Raw genomic sequence first — 16,158 nt, forward strand, 5'->3', positions numbered from 1 at the left:
AAGCAGAGAAAAGATCGAAAAAGATTTTGAGAGAGATTTTCTTAAAATGGTTGCAGATGATAGAGCAACAGAAAGTCTGCCTGTTGACATGCCCAAAAATTGTATGCTTTATCTTTATTTTTATTTTCTTTTTTGATATAATCTGAGTCACCCGCACTCAAATCAAATCGCTGCGGAGAAAGTTTAACGAAATCGCCAACCAAGGCCGAAAATTCAAAAGCCCGGTTTCATGATCAAAGAGCTCACTAAGAAGCAGTTATCTTGTTTTACGACGACTTGTTCAGTGTGACCCACAGTGGAAAGGAGGGCCTTTCCTTCAGAAAGTAAGCGGACTTTTCCGGATTATTTTAAAGGCGTGTTTTAGAGTAGGGGAGCGCGTATTTTTAACCATCAATAAGGACAGTACCATCGACTTCAAAGAGTTCCAGTACTTGATGTTCTTTCACAGCGAGGCCTCAAAAGAAGTCAAAAAGACCTGTAAGAGATAACTGCTTTATTCCTTTCGTTGATCAGTTTTTCCGTCAAGTTATTTACAAATTGCACGACTTGGATGAGGGCGGCGATGTGGACTGGAAGGAGTTCAGAACCGTGGCAAGACTGATGCGGGGAAAAGACGACAAGAAACAGTCGAAAGAACTAGAGAGGCAGATCAAGAGCGACTTCAAAGAAATGGCGGTTGGGAAACTAAAATCGCATTTTTTATCTTTTAGGGTGAAGTGGTGCTAACAGGGCCATATTCTTATCAGTCACAATTCTAGTGACATTATTGCCCTCGCCCCATTGAACTCCTTACGCGGTACCCACTCTGACCAGTTCTACCTCGCTTAGCCGCGCTGCCATAGCCATCCATCACACTTTTACGCCTTCTGCACCAACTTAGTGCCCTCTTTTTCCATTTCTCTCTGGTGCCAAGCCACCTCGAATCTCAACCCTTTATAACCAACTGTGCAGCCATAGTCAGGCATTCATTATCTGCAATATGATTTAAGTCACAATATATTTTGCCCTTAGTGGCACCCTAACTCTTGTCGACTTTCTATCCGCGGCCCAGTTGATCTACTTCAAGGGGAGGAGCTATCTCTCGTGGCCATTTCGTCAAATTTGCCTCTCGTGGCAAGTTGCCTCTCGTGGCCATTTGCCTCTCGTGGTCATCACGTATCGGCTTATTTGACGTAAGGCATTTAGATGATAAGTTAGGTGTGAAAGATTCTTTCGAAAATACTCCGAGAAGCATGGGTATTACTGGGATATTATTTCTTGAGACAAGCCAAACGAAATTATTAATAAATATGAGTGCAATAAAATTTTCAAATTGATCAAAAGTCATACTCTTTTCCAGTTTTTTCTGACAGAAAATAATAAAATTATTCAAAAAATTATTCTATCTTGATATTTCTTTATAGAATACTCGAAAATAACCTGACTTCTTAAAAATATGAGGTGTGTGAAATCTCCTCTTCGAGAAAAATTTGGATACCCTAAGGTTCGTTAGACTGATATCACTGATATCTTATAGAGGACCCTTGACTCTCTGGGGAATGCTGAAAAAATCAAGGAAAATCTTATCCTTCGCTTCTAGAGAGGGATGAACTCAATTATTCAAGAAGAGGTTCCTCTTTTGCTTGAAGACCTGAGAATGGGTTCTCCGCTCGATTTTAAAATATTTTGTAAATTAAGAACGTAGGTTGATATTTTTTGAGGAAATTTCGATGATTCCCCAAGGTTAAAGACTTGTTTTACCAAAATATTTAATTGTTACAGTCATATGAGGTCCTATGTTACATAGGCTATGTAGGCGTGAGAGGCTTGACAAATTTTTCCTAATTCTAACTTTATGACAAATTTTTTCGACTTTCATTGAGCTTATATAAAATTGAGCTGGTTAGAAAGGGTTGAATTTGGCTCAAAATGAACCCAAATAATTAGGAAAGTGTAAATCGAGAAAAAGTAATTTTCGAAAATTTTCATTTTTGGTTCGATTTGTAGAATCTAGAGGCTGTGAGTTCTCGTATTTCTGTCACTTCGACTGATTCGTGAACTTGTTTCCAGCTTGTTATCTTTGTATTGGAAATGTCGAGGTGGCGGCATTTCGGAGTTTCCTGGAGAATCGTTTCCCTTGACAAAGAAACTACTGGAAAATCGGTTATTGAGACGGAACGTAGCTCCGTCGTCGGCGTTTCGATCAAAAACAACGCCGAGCTGTTCATTGCTCCGACTTTTTCCTCCAACTCCGTGTTTCTCTCGAACTGAGCTATCAGCGCTTCTTCCAAGCTCATTTCTTCGACAATTTTTGAAGGCTTGACGAAGCTGCCGAAGTTCTGCGCGCACTCAAAGTACCGCTTTCCTTTGTGTGTTCCATCGCGCTTGCCAATCGGCTCGACGTAGAATATCCCGATCCAGCAGTCTTCTGGTCGACCTTCGATTGCACCTTCGTAGGCCATCGTGGCCATTTGCATCGAGGTTTTATGCCTAACCCCGATTTTATCGCCGACACAGACCATTCTTCAGAAACAAAAAATGATTGATGAGCGGAAGAATAAAGAAGCTTTATTGGAATGTGAAAAGAGGTGAATACAGTGGTGTTTATGGGCAGTAAGTTACTACCAGTAACTGTAAAGCGGAGTCTGGTGAACCGTGAAAAGAGGTTTAACTTGAACTTTTTTCTTTTTGAAGTTTATCTTGGGTAAAATGCTTCTTCTGAAGGCGCTGCTTGCGATTTTCGCCGATAAGGACTGCAGATTTCGATGATTTCAGGAAGCTTACCAAGGACAAGCGTTTATAGAGGACATGTGCTCATATATTACCGTTATTTTTCGTCTACGTAGAAGTTGTTGTAGTCGTAAACATTGGAGAAGCGCTCAATTCCGAGATTAACCTCCAAGGAGCGCATGAGATCGCAGAAAAAGCGCACAGAATCTCTGAATGATTTTCCAGGAGCGAAAGCGCTAGAACGAAGAGCTGTTAGTTCAGGTCTTCGCAAAGGAAGCTTACGTATTAAGAAGCTCTTCGTCATCGGCGACCAGGTATTTGCCGAAGCAGACACAGAACATGACGATATTGCTCATCATTTTGTTCTTGTGCGCAAGGAAGCGTTTCATACATCATTTATCATTAGTGAGCAAGCAGCCAGTTTTAATTTGATGTAGGTATTCATCGTGCGCTGGGAGAAAAAGTATTTTTCAAGGACTAAAATCTTTCTTTACCTTTTTTCAGCGAGTCGATTGTTAGCTCTCCAGCACGCTTCAATTTCTCCAGGTCCTCCTCGAGCTTCTTCCACTGCGCTTGCATCATGAACGTACAGATGAAGTTGTAATACTGGCCGACAAAGACTGTCATCTCATTTCTGATCAGATTCAGCTTTCGCAACTCGTACGTAAGCGTTTGGCCTCGCTGCGAGTATGTAATCGATTGTAAATTCCGAATCGCAAATAGCATGTCTTGAATATTTAATAAAGCGTGTCCCGCTCGTTCATTGAGCTTACCCAATAGGAATTTGTTGACTTCTCTGTATGGCACTGTCCAAGTAGAGCGAAAGTCCTTTCAGATTTGAAAGCGGACTTTTATTCTCGGAGCGATTCTTGGCAAAATCTTTGTACAGCTTGTCGATGTGCTTTTGCGATTCGATCATGTTCGTTGGGTCTGCCCTCAAATGCCGACGGCCGGGTGTATGGCGCTGAGGTTATACATGCATAACCAGGTCATGCACTCTTAATAAAATCATATAAATTGATATGTAACAGATAGTTCAAATGAGTCTTTTGGAACCAATTTAGCCTCAAATTGCTCCAATTTAAATCGAGAATGCATAACCAGGTTATGAAAAATCCAGGAAAATGCATAACCTGGTTATGGCATAACCTCAGCGCCCGACACCCTGTTTTTCTTGGAAGTTAGACGTTTGATGGAGACAAATCTTGCTTAGAGGCTATGCTAGAGCTTTGTACGCCGCGGCGATAGAGGGAAAGTCACGAAGTCCACTTGGATCTAGCCTCTGAGCGCCGTCGAGGAGACTAGAAAAGCCTGTGATTCCTCCCATCGCTTTGTAAATGCAATCAATTCCGATCGGTTTTACAGCAGCAGCGCGTTCTTCTCTCGATTCCACGACCAAACGGTGAGGGGTGACGGGCGGCCACGTTCTGCCAGAACGGCGTTCTGCAAATGTAGAATGGCGTTCTGCATAAGGATTTTTTGAACGATGTAACTTGATTCATATCAGTTTAAACGCATTCAGCTTAGTTTAAAGAGTAACTCCTGATTTTAGAAATTCTGAGATTCCCTTTAAGTCACGCGCGGAGCGCAATTATTTTTTGAGTGCAAAACGCCGTTCTGTTCATTTGCAGAACGCCGTTCTGCTGCAGAATGTGGCCGCCCTACACCCAACGGTGAGCTGGCGCGAGTTTTCCGCAAGAGCAGCGGGCAGCTGTCATGAAGCCAGGGCATTTCGAGCACTAGAATTTATTTTTACCATCTTTTTATTCAAAAACATATTACATAATTGAATAATTGTATTTTTCTGAAACACCTTTAGGCACTTAAATGGCGCCACTTTCGCATTATGAACACTTGTTTCACACTTGCATCTTCCGCATCTGAGTTGTCGTGGACCATTTGCCGGCACATATGTAAATCATTTGCATCCGCAGCTAAAAGTGAATGAAAATGAATACGGAGATGAATGAAGACATACTCGGCGCAAGGAATTTTCTTCTTCTTTTCATTTATCCCCGCCACATCCGTCTGGTGTCGTTTGTACCGGCACTGACAGAGGCATTTTGTTTCTGGGCCGATGAGTATGATCAATATCGGACAAGCTGTTCGGCTCACGACCGTATTTGATCCTGAAGTCGTCTTTCAGTAGATTGATCACATAATCTTCTTTGGCCATCACTTCTTTGGCCAACAGCTCGTACAGCTCCTGAATCCGATTCATTCTAACAGATTCAAAGTTGAAGCCCCGTAAATGAAGAAATCTCAAAGACACTGAGTAAAGAAAGTTATATTTACAAAATTAATTTGAAAAGGGCAAGCATAAACATAGAGAAAAACACTAGAACTGAATAAAAGAGTAGTTTGAAGCCAACGCCTGCGCTTCTGCAGTAAGTTTGTTGATTCTCAAATCGACGATTGCATTTCCACTGAATCGGTCCAAATGCTCAGCTGACAATTCTTCGAAGCAGTTGTTCGACAAATTGATGACTTTCAAATCGGGCAGCTCCACCATCGCTACGGGAAAGCGCGAAAACAGGTTTCGTTCCAAATTCAAATGCTCCACTATTTGAAGCTTTTAGTTTAAATTCTAAAAAAAGAGAACTTACGCTTTGAATATTTCTTGAAATCGGTCGGGAGCGATTCTAGCTGGTTCCCAGACAAGTTGATTCTTTTCACTTCTGGTCCGGCCAGTTTAATCACGCCGATTGGAAACTTTCTCAGGCCGCAATTTGAAAGGTTCAAGATGCCTGTTTCTCTAGCTTCAATCGCCGCTTGAATAAAAAAAAAAACAACAAATGAAATGGTTGAACTATTACCTTTTGCTATTTTCGACGGGTCGTTATTCAGGCCACTTTCATTGACAGGAATTGATATTTGACGAGTAAAACTGGGAACTGGCGGCGGTGGCGGAGGTTCAACTCGTGGGGCCGATTCCATTTTACAATTTTGTTCGTTTGAAAATGGGAGATTCTATTTTGAAGATTCGTTGTTTTTTTTCTTTACATTTTTACAAATTTCAGTTGAAAAGTTCAAGAATCTTTTCGAGTTTCGGCGGCAGTTTTGATAAACTTACGAGGGGTTTCTTAATCGAAAAAAAATCTCGATACAGTAATGATTTAAAAGCCCCGTTTCTTGTATTGCTTTGAAGAATAATGGACGATGTTAAAAAGTAAAAGGGATGAAAATACACAAGTTGGGTAAAGGCCTTTCGATCCAACTGGGTTCTTCCAATTTTAGAAAGAGCATGATGGTGAACAAGCCCGAGAATATTCCATTCAATAAGTTGGTGATTCCAAGCTCGAACTGAAATTGAAAGTGGGAAATTCTGTGGGAAATCGAGTTCTGAGGAGATTTGACGAGAGCGTCCGACAGATCTAAACCGTGAAAATCGAGGAGGGATGGGAAGTGGCCTCGATTTCTTGTTTAGATACATGCCGAGAGCACCAGCTGGGCTTGGCATTTTTTTTCTCAGAGCTTGTTCTGCTTTTGTCACCAGCGGGTTGATTGGTTGCTATCTCGAGTCACCAGATGGCGCCACGTGCATTAAAATTCAGAATAAAAAGGTTTGGAATCAAGCAAAAAAATAAAACAGAAATATGAGATTTTCAAAGATTCTAGCTTTGAGAATCACTGCTACTTCTTCGGCAAAAAAACGGAGAATCAAATCAAGCTAGAAGTCTTCCAATTCGAGCGAATGCAAGATCTTCTCGCCAGATCAACTGTGGAACACAGCAGAACAAGCCATAAGAATTTGCTATAGATCTTCGAATATACAACCAGTACTTACATCCTTCAACGCTTCGTTATTATTCGCACACTTGTTTTCTGATAAATGCGCGATCGCTGTTGTAATCACCAAGAAATCGAGAATCCAAATCGGCGAGAAAATGAATGACCATTTCAATCTGCTGCTCGCTAATGACAACTTTATTTTTGAATTCAACAAATGAATTTCGAAGATTGAAAATTTGAAAAAACGATCAATTGCATTAATTCTGGATCTTCTCCGATCAGCCCGCTTTCGTGAGCTCCAACGGGGTTGAAATACCTTTGGCTGAATCACACCTGTCCTCGCCTTTGAAGAGGTCGGCTGGACCACCTTCTTCGCTTCCTCTTTCTTTGGTGCACCAGGCTTTCTCTCACTTTGGCTCAAGCCAGTCTTCGCAAATGCGCCGAATTGACTCGCAGAAGGTGAAGTAGTACCAGGTCGTGGCTTGGCTGAAGCTGGCCGCGGTGGAATCGAACTCTTCGCACTCATCGTTCTTGGCTTTGGCGCAAATCAAGTAGCAAATCGCGAATTCAGCGTGCTCTTCGCTCGATCAACCACACTCTTACTCAAAAAGTAAGAACTGGTTTTGCCGGTTTCGCGCTAGATCCAAAAGCGGGACGAGCACAGACTGGACGTTTTGGCGCGCTGACAGTTGCTGATTTTGTCGTCGTCTTCGTCGCGACTGTTGGCCGACCTCGAGCAGCTGTTTCTGTTCTTGATTTCATCGCTGTCGGCTTCGAAAGAGCCGTTGCTGGGCGAGAAGCGAGCTTTTTCGGCGGCTGGAAACAAAAGCGCGAAGAACATGACTGACCAGAAGCAGCTTTGCTCACGACCGGCTTGGTGGCTTCTTTCTTGCAAAGAGATGCAGCGATGCCGTACTTTGGTTTGCTAAATTTTGACGAGAAGCCGGGCTTCGGCATCTCTCTCTCTTCTTCTCTTCCGGCGCCTTTTCTGCTCCCTTTTTCGGCGTTTCGGCGCTGGAACTCGCTATGCCTCGGATGAAGCTCGGCGTGGTTGCAGTGTTGAACTGGGGCACGGAGATCATCGTTTTTGTCTTTTCACTGTTCCAGAGATGAAGAACTGGGGATATCTTTCAAGCCGAGCTACTGCCGAGTAGACTTGGCAACCTGTGTGAAAAAACCTGAGTCAGGGTTTGAAAATATAAAATGAAAAGCCGCGGAGCAGCTTTTTCGAAACCGAAGCCGCTTTTGCGGCTTCGCACGATTCCATTTTTATCAATCTTCAAATTCTGAATATTTCAGACCCTGACTAAGGCCCTGACTCGGGTTTTTTCACAGGTTTTCAAGACTCTTCTTTCTCTCTCTCTTTCTCAAAATCTGAGGAACAGTTCCTTTGCGTGTTCAAAAGCAGCTTCGCGCTCCATGCCGAAGCTGACTGCGATGTTGAGGTTCCGCCTCTTCGCCTTGTCCGCCTGAATAATAGAAAAGGATAATAAAGCTTTGATAAATAGCGAGTGAGCGATGAAACCGCTTTCAGAAAGGTCAATTCCCTTTTTAATTAAAATTACCTTTACAGCAGCTGCGTCGTGGTGAAACAGTTTCCACTCGCTCGAATTTCTGTACCAGTTGAAGCGGGTCGCGTTGACGTCCATTTTGAAGTACTCCGTCATTTTATTATTCGATATGCGATGATTGCTGATCTCGGTTTCAAAAAGAGAGATATTGCTCACTCGTTTGAGGACATTTTGATGATAATAACAATGAATATTTTCCCAAGAAGCATGTCTGGTTTGAATCTCAAACCACGGGAAAAGGAAAAATCACGACAATTTACTGATGTTGAGCTTTTATTGGAACGGATGTGCAAGAAAACTTATCTGATGCCGAGTGGATGGGACATTATTTGTGAGCTCGGGGGCCGAAATTTAAAAGATAGTTTTCCAGATGATCCACAGCCACCAAAATCATTTTGCGAATATAAATCAGGTAATTTTTGAGAAGATATTAGAGCGAAATATCGTGATGATCATCATCTTGTCTTATCAGAGAAGTTTTTTTTTAAATAATTTAAGTTTCTAGTGATTCTCCACCAAGGTTTCGTCTTTACTCGTCCTTTAACAGCAACTGGAGTCTTTCTTCATATAAATGAAGAACAAAAAGAAGAAATATTATTCCATCAAATGACGATCGACAGAGTCGAAAACGGATTTTACATCCTTCAGAATACTCAATTCTTAACAGAATCACCGAAAGCTCACGAAACGCCAACCGTAAAAATACCACTTTCTGATCCCTACTACGTGAACGCCGATGTCTTCCGCTATCATTATCGTTTGAATAGAGAACCAGTTTTGATCGAAAACAGTTATTCAATGGAAATTGTCAATGAAGAACACCCAAGTATGGAAACCGGAAGATGGTATCTTTGTCCTCAAGCCTATTCGCTCGAGCTTATAAAGAAAGATCTTTCCGAAGAAAATTAAATCCCTCTGTAAAAACAAATTTATTAATCAAATCGTTATGTTTTCTCAGCAATAAAATAAATTTTATTCACGACCAACAAATTATTCTATCATCCCTTTCTAAGGATTTTCATCTGTTGATTTTGATTACTGTAAGACCTTATTTTACGCACTCCTGAATTTCACGCTCATAAATGATTCGAAAAAAAGATCAGATTTTAAGACCTCGAAAAACCAGGTTTTTGATGGTTTTTTGAAACAAAACTATCGAAATTTACTCAAAAAATCTTAGTCAGATATTTTTGTATTTGTAAATTGATTTTTGTATAACTGGGAAAAAATGTGTTAGAATCGGCTACTGACAAGATAATAAAAAGAAAAACGGGGACAGAATAATCAAATTGGTCTTCATTTCTGATCGGCCACTCAAAATTTTCAGCCATTATGGCGGCTTTGGTGACGCTCTCCTGTAATAATTGATAGGTCTTTTTATGGGTTTTATTTTTATGATGAGGCCATGTACAGTTCTAGATGAAGTTCATTTTAGAGCTTTTATAGCTGATAACAGTCAACGACTTATTGTTTGCGTAGAAATATCCATATTTACTCCCAGAGTTCCAAAACACGCGAGCGTACGTGCGCACGCGTGCGCGTGTTTGCTCTTCCGAATAAATATCAGTACTCTCGATTTTGAATTCACGCTATCAGAGAACATTTTATGTCGTTTTGAAAGAAGATGAGTTGTAGAAACAACCATCCAAAGCAATTGAGCAGAGCAAAGGTTAAAAACTGGCTTCGAGATTTTTTGCCGAAATTGAAGAGAACAACAACGAGGACTCCTCGGTGCCGGCTGATCTCAAGCGTCGAAAGACATGAAATGATTGATAAAAATGGCGGTGATAGTCACGCTTACTATTGGGGTTATTTTTCATTTAAAGACAATGTTGAAGAATTGTTTGAAATTTATAGTAAAGCGAAAGACTACCTTGATTTTTTTGATCAATCAATCTTTCAGAAGCAACTTTTAGCAGATAATGCTCATCTCTTGGGGAAAATAATAAGCCGATGGGATATTCTCGAAGAAAAAGGATATTGGATTATCGATGGGAGTTTTGAAGACAAAATTATTTCTGAAGGTGGCGAAGCAATTATTATCGCTCAAAATTTCGAAGATCTCAAGACTGCAGTTCGTGTACATGTTTTTGATCCCTTTCTTTTAACGGAAAAATTTGGGAAAGACTTGCTTGATTATGAGATTCATCTTTCTTGCGGTAGTCTAGTCGGTAGACATATTTTCTATTTTCAAGATATTTTTAGACTTTGAAAGAGGAGTTGATAGAAAAAACCGAATAAATCAGGAGCAAAATAAAGCCTTGGAGAAAATGCCTATTCATGCGAATGTTGTTAAGCATTATGCGAACATAGAATTGTTTCACAAGAATGATATTGACCGAGAAGATTGTATTGGATGGATAACAATTATGGAGAAGGCGGAAATGAACATACGGGGATTATTAGAGCAAAATAAGCTCAGCATTAAAGAAAGAAGACAAATAGCGATTGCTATTTATTCTGCTTTTCATCACTTAATGGAGATTGGAATTTTTCATCTTGATTTGAAAATGGAAAATATATTACTGCTGAACGGTGTGCCAAAAATATGTGACTTCGGACTCGTTGAAGACAAAACGAGAAGGCTTGGGTATCGTCAGATGGGATACACTCGGAGCGGTTCAAAATTTAGATTCACACCTGGCCTCTGTAAGTTAAACCAAGCTTTTTAAATTTTAACATATTTTAGTTGCAGGATCACCTGCATTTTCAATTATGACGCAGTTAACAGCTGGCGAATTTATACCCCATTCGATTTGGATATTTTTAATCTGCCACTGGAAGACGGCTTGGAATCTTTTATTCAAACCAATAAGCCATGAAGAGGAAATTGAAATTGATGGCAGAATCAAGGTTTGCTTTTTCTATCAATTTTACATTGAAAATGAATGCAATTATTCAAAGGAATTCAATGGAGAACAGCTCAAAGCAACCTTCATGAATAATAAGTTTTCAAGCGAATTCTTTGAAAATATCGAATTTATTTCTCTTCCCGAAACCGACGATAAATTTTGCCTTGATGACGAGAATCTTACGCGGTCTTGTCAAGTATAATAATCCGGCAAAATCTCCAAAATCCCCATTTCGAATAGACGATAAGCAATTAAGCTACTGTTGCCATTACTCGGGCTGAAAGATTTGTCGATCGAAATGATGAGAATCGTCGCTTATCCTTGTAAATAAAATCCTGAATGATCCAAACATTCAACAATCAGTGGGCGCCTTGCTGCATGACCAACTTCTGAAAGCACTCGCAAACGAGGAGATCCAATTAGCCGTCCAGCGACTTGTCAAGGATGTTTTTCTGTCGGAATCCATCACGGAAACCGTAAAAACGGTACTTGGCGACGCTTTGGTCAGTGATTATGTGAAATCAGCGGCCACGGCGGCAGGAACTCATGCGACTCAAGGCAAAGGTCACAATTAACAAAAATAGAGTCCTCCTTGATTTCGGGGACCCATTCTACCGATAACCGGAAACGATTTTATTTGACCCATTTAAAAGCAATCATCGCCGACCAATCGGTGCAAGATAATTTGTCAGGTACCTATTCTCCGAACTTTCGCCCCTTGAAGTTCGCTTTTATCTCTAATTGCAATCATCAGATGCGATTTATGGTGCATTGAAACCGTGGCGATCGCGATCCACGCGGCAAGTAATTACACCTTCGCCCGCGCGACCCGCCAAGAAAGCTGATGCTATCGATGAAACAGATACTGTCACTGATAAAAGAAGTTCTGCTGTAAGGACGCCCGCCGCGCGCGTTCAAAGCGAGCCGACGCCCGAGCCGAGGATCGACTGACAAGTTCAAACACATAAATCGCACCCATTAATCGGTTGTTCAATAATTTCATGGCTATAAATTAGGCTCTGAATCACACTATCTCCACGGGATATTTCTACTACCTCCTATCAAGGCTCCTTTCAAGTTCACACCGAGTTCAAAATCGATACCTTCATGTACCAAGACAATTCTAACCGGAAATCGAGCATTTTAGCATGACAGACGAACTCAAAACTGTCCTCCAGAATCTGGTCCTCAAGCAAAAAATTGGTGGACTTCTTGGAGTCACGATCATTGACAACTTAGGAAACGATTGATAAAATTCTCGTGCCCCAAAACTGGGATCATGAGGCATTTTTGAAGAATATATGCTGGGTTTTATTTAATCTTTAGTTTGGCCAAGAGAAATTCGGCTGTTGCTGAAGAATTCTCCTTTGACAACGTTAACTCGTCGGTTTTTGCCATCGGGAATTTCCAGTGGAGGTCGGGCACCTTGGTCATCGTTAGAGATGTTTAATTTTAAATGCTTACCGTATTGAGCGTTAGACAAGAGAGGCGTCACTCTTCGAGTTTCTTCCTGATAAACGTTAAGACCGCTGAATGGCAAATCTCATTAATTTGATTGTGGCGATCAATGGCTTACCGCGATTTAGCATTTGACCTGTCATCGCGGTGAAGCTTTGGATCATAATTGCAGTCAGCGTTGAAAATACGGTTGTACTGGCGGTTGTCGATGTTCTTTCGGGAGTGGCTCGTCGTGTCAAACTTGTAGTAGGCGTTGTTGAAGGGACCTAATTTATTAGACAGGGATCAACTTAGATACGAATACCTTCGTTTTGTGCCTTGACCTCTTCATCTTCCAGCCAGGTTCCATTTTTCTGACCGTTTCGCATCGCGATAGTCTTAGTTATTCTCTCTTCTCGGTGACAGTACTCCATCCACTGCCCTGTAAATTTATACCGTAATTAATTAATTATTAAATCCACTATTTACCCATTTTGGTGCCCGGGCTGGGACTTTCTCGGCCATAATTGGACATGCGCATCTTTGCAGAAATCTAAGTTTCCAAAACTGAGGATTTTCTCGCCGCAAACTTTGTTTAGCAGTTATGTTCTAGAAGATAACGTCAAAGTGTCTGTGTATCCGCTCTATCCATAGCTACCGTATTTGCATATAGAATCAAAGAAACTTTCGTACTTATGTTTATTATTAATTGGAAAAAAACGGTAGTTCTGTAAATCGCTTTATCAGGAGTCCCAATTTTTCAGCAGCTCCATCAGTCTTTCGAACAAGCTGAGCGCAAATTTGAGCTCAGTTCGTCCAGATTTCTTTCGCTCAACTCAAACTCTTCAGGTAAACAAACCAAATGAACAGTTCTCACTTATTTCTTTAGGCATTGACAAGCAAATCAACCAAGGCGAAAACCTGTATAATATCGCATTCGGCACCTAGTACCAAACTGTTCAAATCCGAAAACATCCGCTTACGATAATCTTTCTTGCCACCTCAAGTGCTTCCACTGGTTACCAGCCCTTTCAGCAAAAATAACTATTTTTTTTATTTCAGGATTGATTTTAAAGGAGTGGAAAGAGCTCGATACTTACTTTTCTCAGCTGCAGACGAACGCGAGAACGCACCTCCAGATTCAAAACTAGAAGTTAGATAAGCAAATTTTTCATACTCTTCGTTGTTTTCATCATGTCCGCTGCCGATATTATTAAAGCTACGGGATGAGACATTTTAAATATTCTTTTGTTAAACTTGAAATTTAATGTTCATCCTTTTCGTTAGAAACAGAAACTGCGCTCAAAAATTTCTTGAACAAACTTCCCGATCCGAAAAATGAAGAGGTCCGGATTTTCGACCCTTCCGCGATCATCCTTCTTCGAACTTTTCCTCGCTATCAGCAACGACTTGGCACTTTTGATTTGACCAAATGGAGCGGCAAGCCTGCCTGTTTTTCACCTACCTTCTGCGCTATCTACGGCTGGAGCTGTAAAGAAAAGGACGTGTTGAAATGTCCTGATTGTGGAGAAGTTCTCCTTGCTGAGCTACCCCCACGAAATAACGATTACTTCCCGAAGAAAGTCGACCATCTCTTGACCATGCTCCAGTCTGGCCACGCAGACTACTGTGAATTCGCCAATTCGCACGAGCCATTCGAGTTTTTGAAGAAAAACGACTCACCGTATCTGTTCAAAAAACGCCTTCAACCCTTTCCCGGAACGCTCGATTTCCTACCGAAGGTTACATCAGGAATATCGGAAGAAGATCTGGACTTTTTGAGCAGATACTTTTCTTACTGCGTCAAAAATAAGGTGGGAAAGAAACAAGTCAAACTCTTTTTCAATCAAATATTCAGAAATTACAACGCGAGATCATTAACTTGGCCGTCAATGGATGGAGTTTTCACCACGAAGATGAGACCGACTACTTGCTATGCGAGGACGATGTCCGCCAAATTCCGGAACGGTGAAGAAATTCGAGATCTTGAAAGTGTATGTTCCTGTTCTTCTGCAAAGTCTTCACCTTGTCCATTTTTAATGAGTATGAATTATATGATTCGAATAAACTAATTTTATTCTCATCGCAAAAGACGCTAGAAATCTCTTCTGATTTCTGCTAACTCGGTGTAGATCTTTGCAGGAGAGCAGGATGCACTTTTTCATTGAGAGCAAAAGTAGTATACAAAACAGGCACAATACAGAGGCTTTGGGGTCTCCCTATTGTTATTTTTGTCGTTTTCATGAAGGATTTTATTGATACAGAAAATATTTTTAGAAAGCATTTTAAGCGCACCTGTACGAAATTATATAGAATATAGTTCGACTACAGCTAATTATCAGGATGAAAAAGTTACAGTAACTTTTCAAGCGTATGTTGTATCTTGGTATATAGAATTGTTTTATTTTGCGCACGAAGTCAGAAAGTTAGAAATGGTCCAAAAATAGTGGAAGAGAATAAAAATATAATAGTTTTAGTATATAGAAGGAAGTAAAGACTAAATTCAAACTAAACACTACTGTACTTGTTCCCAGATACAGTTGTGTTTAATTTCGAACTCGTCTTGTGTTAGGAACAACTTTAGGCACATCAGGATATTATATGGTTATTGCACTTATTTGAACAAAAGTAAAATAAGGATTATTTTTTGCATTCAATCTTCATCTGGGCTGAGAGATGACAATAGAAATTTTATCTAAAAGAAAATGGATGATAGGGAAAATGATTTCTGCTCTGCAGGCTGCTCGGCAGTTTCAGTATCGCCTGCTTCAGTGGGTGCTGGGTTAGTTTCGGTGGTGGGTTCGGCTACTTGCTCGTCTTCAGGGTTAACGTCGGGCAATTCAGATGCCTCGGTGGCTAGTGATGTGGATTAGTAAATGTGAAATTCTGCTGGGATTAGTTTAATTGTTTTTCTAAATTCTTACCTTCAGTACCGGCCTCGGAGGCTTCCGGCATAACAGTCTTAGGATCATCAATCTGTGGGGTTTCTTCTGTGATCGACAGTTCCGCATTGTCAGTAATCAGGTCTTTATTCACTAGTTCTTCATTTACCTCTTCGTGAATTTCGGTCACATCTGCGGTCATATCTTCAGTAACCTCGCTAAGCGCGTTTGTTTCTGAGTTGTTATTCGCATTTGCGTTTTCCTCGATGTTGAGCGTCTTGTTCTCGGGAACAATGATTTCCTCTCGCGCTTCTTGGGAGCTAACTTGGGAAGCGGTCTCATCACCCTTTCGCCTGAAGCTGACCTTGGTCGCTAAAGCGTTTTCGATGAGAGTAACATCTTTGTTTTCCTCGTCGTCAGAGTCTTTCAAGTCCTCCTTGAAGTTTTCAATGACCTTCATTTTATCCGAAACGATAGAGAATGTTCGACCTTGAGTCTCTTCAACCGGCTGTTTTCCTCCAGAGATCCAGGACCAAACTGGCCAGATGATTCCACCCTCGGCGATGCGCTTCTCCTTTTCTTCCTCGAGGGACTTCTCGGCATTCGCGAGCGCTTCCATCATTCTTCGCTTGACCTCTTCATTTCGTCTGTATTCTTCTTCTGCACGGATTCCGAGCTCGCAAATCGAGTTGATCATGTTTTCGATGTCAATTTCTGCAGGAATTTCATCAATAGCAATGACGATATTTTCGCCAGCTTTAGCAAGTGTAAATCCTACTCCAGAGTCGAGTTCTTTGAGACACCGGAAGACCTCTTGATTGATCACATCAGCGGGCGCCGCCTTTGGGATAATGGCGATCGCGCCAAGCTTGAGATCCTCATTCGGTTCTAAGAAGAGCTTGATATCGCTGCGGGCGCTCGTTGATCGCCACAGATCCCACGCTTGATCGAAATACGATTCTATTGATGGTAAGA

General features: G+C 41.1%; 5 protein-coding genes and 2 long non-coding RNA genes across 7 annotated transcripts; 3 read left to right on the forward strand and 4 right to left on the reverse strand.

The window, feature by feature from the left end:
• Positions 1–4,374: 4,374 nt before the first annotated feature.
• LOC145695467 (uncharacterized) lies at positions 4,375–4,795 on the reverse strand. Its single transcript, XR_014133734.1, has 3 exons — positions 4,688–4,795; positions 4,523–4,643; positions 4,375–4,448 (listed from the first exon to the last, which is right to left on the reverse strand). It is a non-coding gene; the product is annotated as an uncharacterized LOC145695467 (long non-coding RNA).
• A 251-nt stretch (positions 4,796–5,046) lies between these two features.
• Positions 5,047–5,646, reverse strand: LOC145712332 (uncharacterized). The gene is made up of 3 exons (XM_081790015.1): positions 5,526–5,646; positions 5,316–5,480; positions 5,047–5,271 (listed from the first exon to the last, which is right to left on the reverse strand). The coding sequence occupies exons 1-3, from the start codon at positions 5,644–5,646 to the stop codon at positions 5,048–5,050; spliced, it is 510 nt and encodes a 169-aa protein (XP_081646141.1). The 3' UTR covers position 5,047.
• A 2,328-nt stretch (positions 5,647–7,974) lies between these two features.
• On the forward strand, positions 7,975–8,921 carry LOC145712334 (uncharacterized). Its single transcript, XM_081790016.1, has 2 exons — positions 7,975–8,424; positions 8,518–8,921. The coding sequence occupies exons 1-2, from the start codon at positions 8,127–8,129 to the stop codon at positions 8,919–8,921; spliced, it is 702 nt and encodes a 233-aa protein (XP_081646142.1). The 5' UTR covers positions 7,975–8,126.
• Positions 8,922–12,012: 3,091 nt separating this feature from the next.
• On the forward strand, positions 12,013–13,466 carry LOC145702486 (uncharacterized). Its single transcript, XR_014134317.1, has 4 exons — positions 12,013–12,101; positions 13,047–13,150; positions 13,191–13,319; positions 13,364–13,466. It is a non-coding gene; the product is annotated as an uncharacterized LOC145702486 (long non-coding RNA).
• LOC145710955 (uncharacterized) lies at positions 12,161–12,879 on the reverse strand. Its single transcript, XM_081788666.1, has 5 exons — positions 12,791–12,879; positions 12,627–12,743; positions 12,441–12,588; positions 12,329–12,393; positions 12,161–12,289 (listed from the first exon to the last, which is right to left on the reverse strand). The coding sequence occupies exons 1-5, from the start codon at positions 12,840–12,842 to the stop codon at positions 12,180–12,182; spliced, it is 492 nt and encodes a 163-aa protein (XP_081644792.1). The 5' UTR covers positions 12,843–12,879; the 3' UTR covers positions 12,161–12,179.
• Positions 13,467–13,592: 126 nt separating the features above from the next.
• Positions 13,593–14,378, forward strand: LOC145702476 (uncharacterized). Its single transcript, XM_081779711.1, has 2 exons — positions 13,593–14,115; positions 14,160–14,378. The coding sequence occupies exons 1-2, from the start codon at positions 13,903–13,905 to the stop codon at positions 14,271–14,273; spliced, it is 327 nt and encodes a 108-aa protein (XP_081635837.1). The 5' UTR covers positions 13,593–13,902; the 3' UTR covers positions 14,274–14,378.
• A 163-nt stretch (positions 14,379–14,541) lies between these two features.
• Positions 14,542–16,152, reverse strand: LOC145695976 (uncharacterized). Its single transcript, XM_081773025.1, has 2 exons — positions 15,226–16,152; positions 14,542–15,157 (listed from the first exon to the last, which is right to left on the reverse strand). Exons 1-2 carry the CDS (start codon positions 15,878–15,880, stop codon positions 14,997–14,999), a joined length of 816 nt encoding a protein of 271 aa, XP_081629151.1. The 5' UTR covers positions 15,881–16,152; the 3' UTR covers positions 14,542–14,996.
• Positions 16,153–16,158: the final 6 nt, after the last annotated feature.

Source organism: Oikopleura dioica, chromosome 1 (genome assembly GCF_907165135.1).
Source record: "Oikopleura dioica chromosome 1, OKI2018_I68_1.0, whole genome shotgun sequence".
Classification (NCBI taxonomy): domain Eukaryota; kingdom Metazoa; phylum Chordata; class Appendicularia; order Copelata; family Oikopleuridae; genus Oikopleura; species Oikopleura dioica.

Bases quoted from the DNA above. Each gene is read 5' to 3' on its own strand.
- LOC145712332 (XM_081790015.1), bottom strand. From the start codon at position 5,646: ATGGAATCGGCCCCACGAGTTGAACCTCCGCCACCGCCGCCAGTTCCC. The intron at 5,481-5,525 runs GTAATAGTTCAA...TTTTTATTCAAG, and splicing joins CCCGTCGAAAATAGCAAAAG to CGGCGATTGAAGCTAGAGAA. The intron at 5,272-5,315 runs GTAAGTTCTCTT...AGCTTCAAATAG, and splicing joins TTTCAAGAAATATTCAAAGC to TGGAGCATTTGAATTTGGAA.
- LOC145712334 (XM_081790016.1), top strand. From the start codon at position 8,127: ATGATTGCTGATCTCGGTTTCAAAAAGAGAGATATTGCTCACTCGTTT. The intron at 8,425-8,517 runs GTAATTTTTGAG...TTAAGTTTCTAG, and splicing joins ATTTTGCGAATATAAATCAG to TGATTCTCCACCAAGGTTTC.
- LOC145710955 (XM_081788666.1), bottom strand. From the start codon at position 12,842: ATGCGCATGTCCAATTATGGCCGAGAAAGTCCCAGCCCGGGCACCAAA. The intron at 12,394-12,440 runs GTAAGCCATTGA...TTTGCCATTCAG, and splicing joins AGGTCAAATGCTAAATCGCG to CGGTCTTAACGTTTATCAGG. The intron at 12,290-12,328 runs GTAAGCATTTAA...ACGATGACCAAG, and splicing joins CTTGTCTAACGCTCAATACG to GTGCCCGACCTCCACTGGAA.
- LOC145702476 (XM_081779711.1), top strand. From the start codon at position 13,903: ATGCTCCAGTCTGGCCACGCAGACTACTGTGAATTCGCCAATTCGCAC. The intron at 14,116-14,159 runs GTGGGAAAGAAA...TCAAATATTCAG, and splicing joins CTTACTGCGTCAAAAATAAG to AAATTACAACGCGAGATCAT.
- LOC145695976 (XM_081773025.1), bottom strand. From the start codon at position 15,880: ATGATCAACTCGATTTGCGAGCTCGGAATCCGTGCAGAAGAAGAATAC. The intron at 15,158-15,225 runs GTAAGAATTTAG...CCACATCACTAG, and splicing joins CTCCGAGGCCGGTACTGAAG to CCACCGAGGCATCTGAATTG.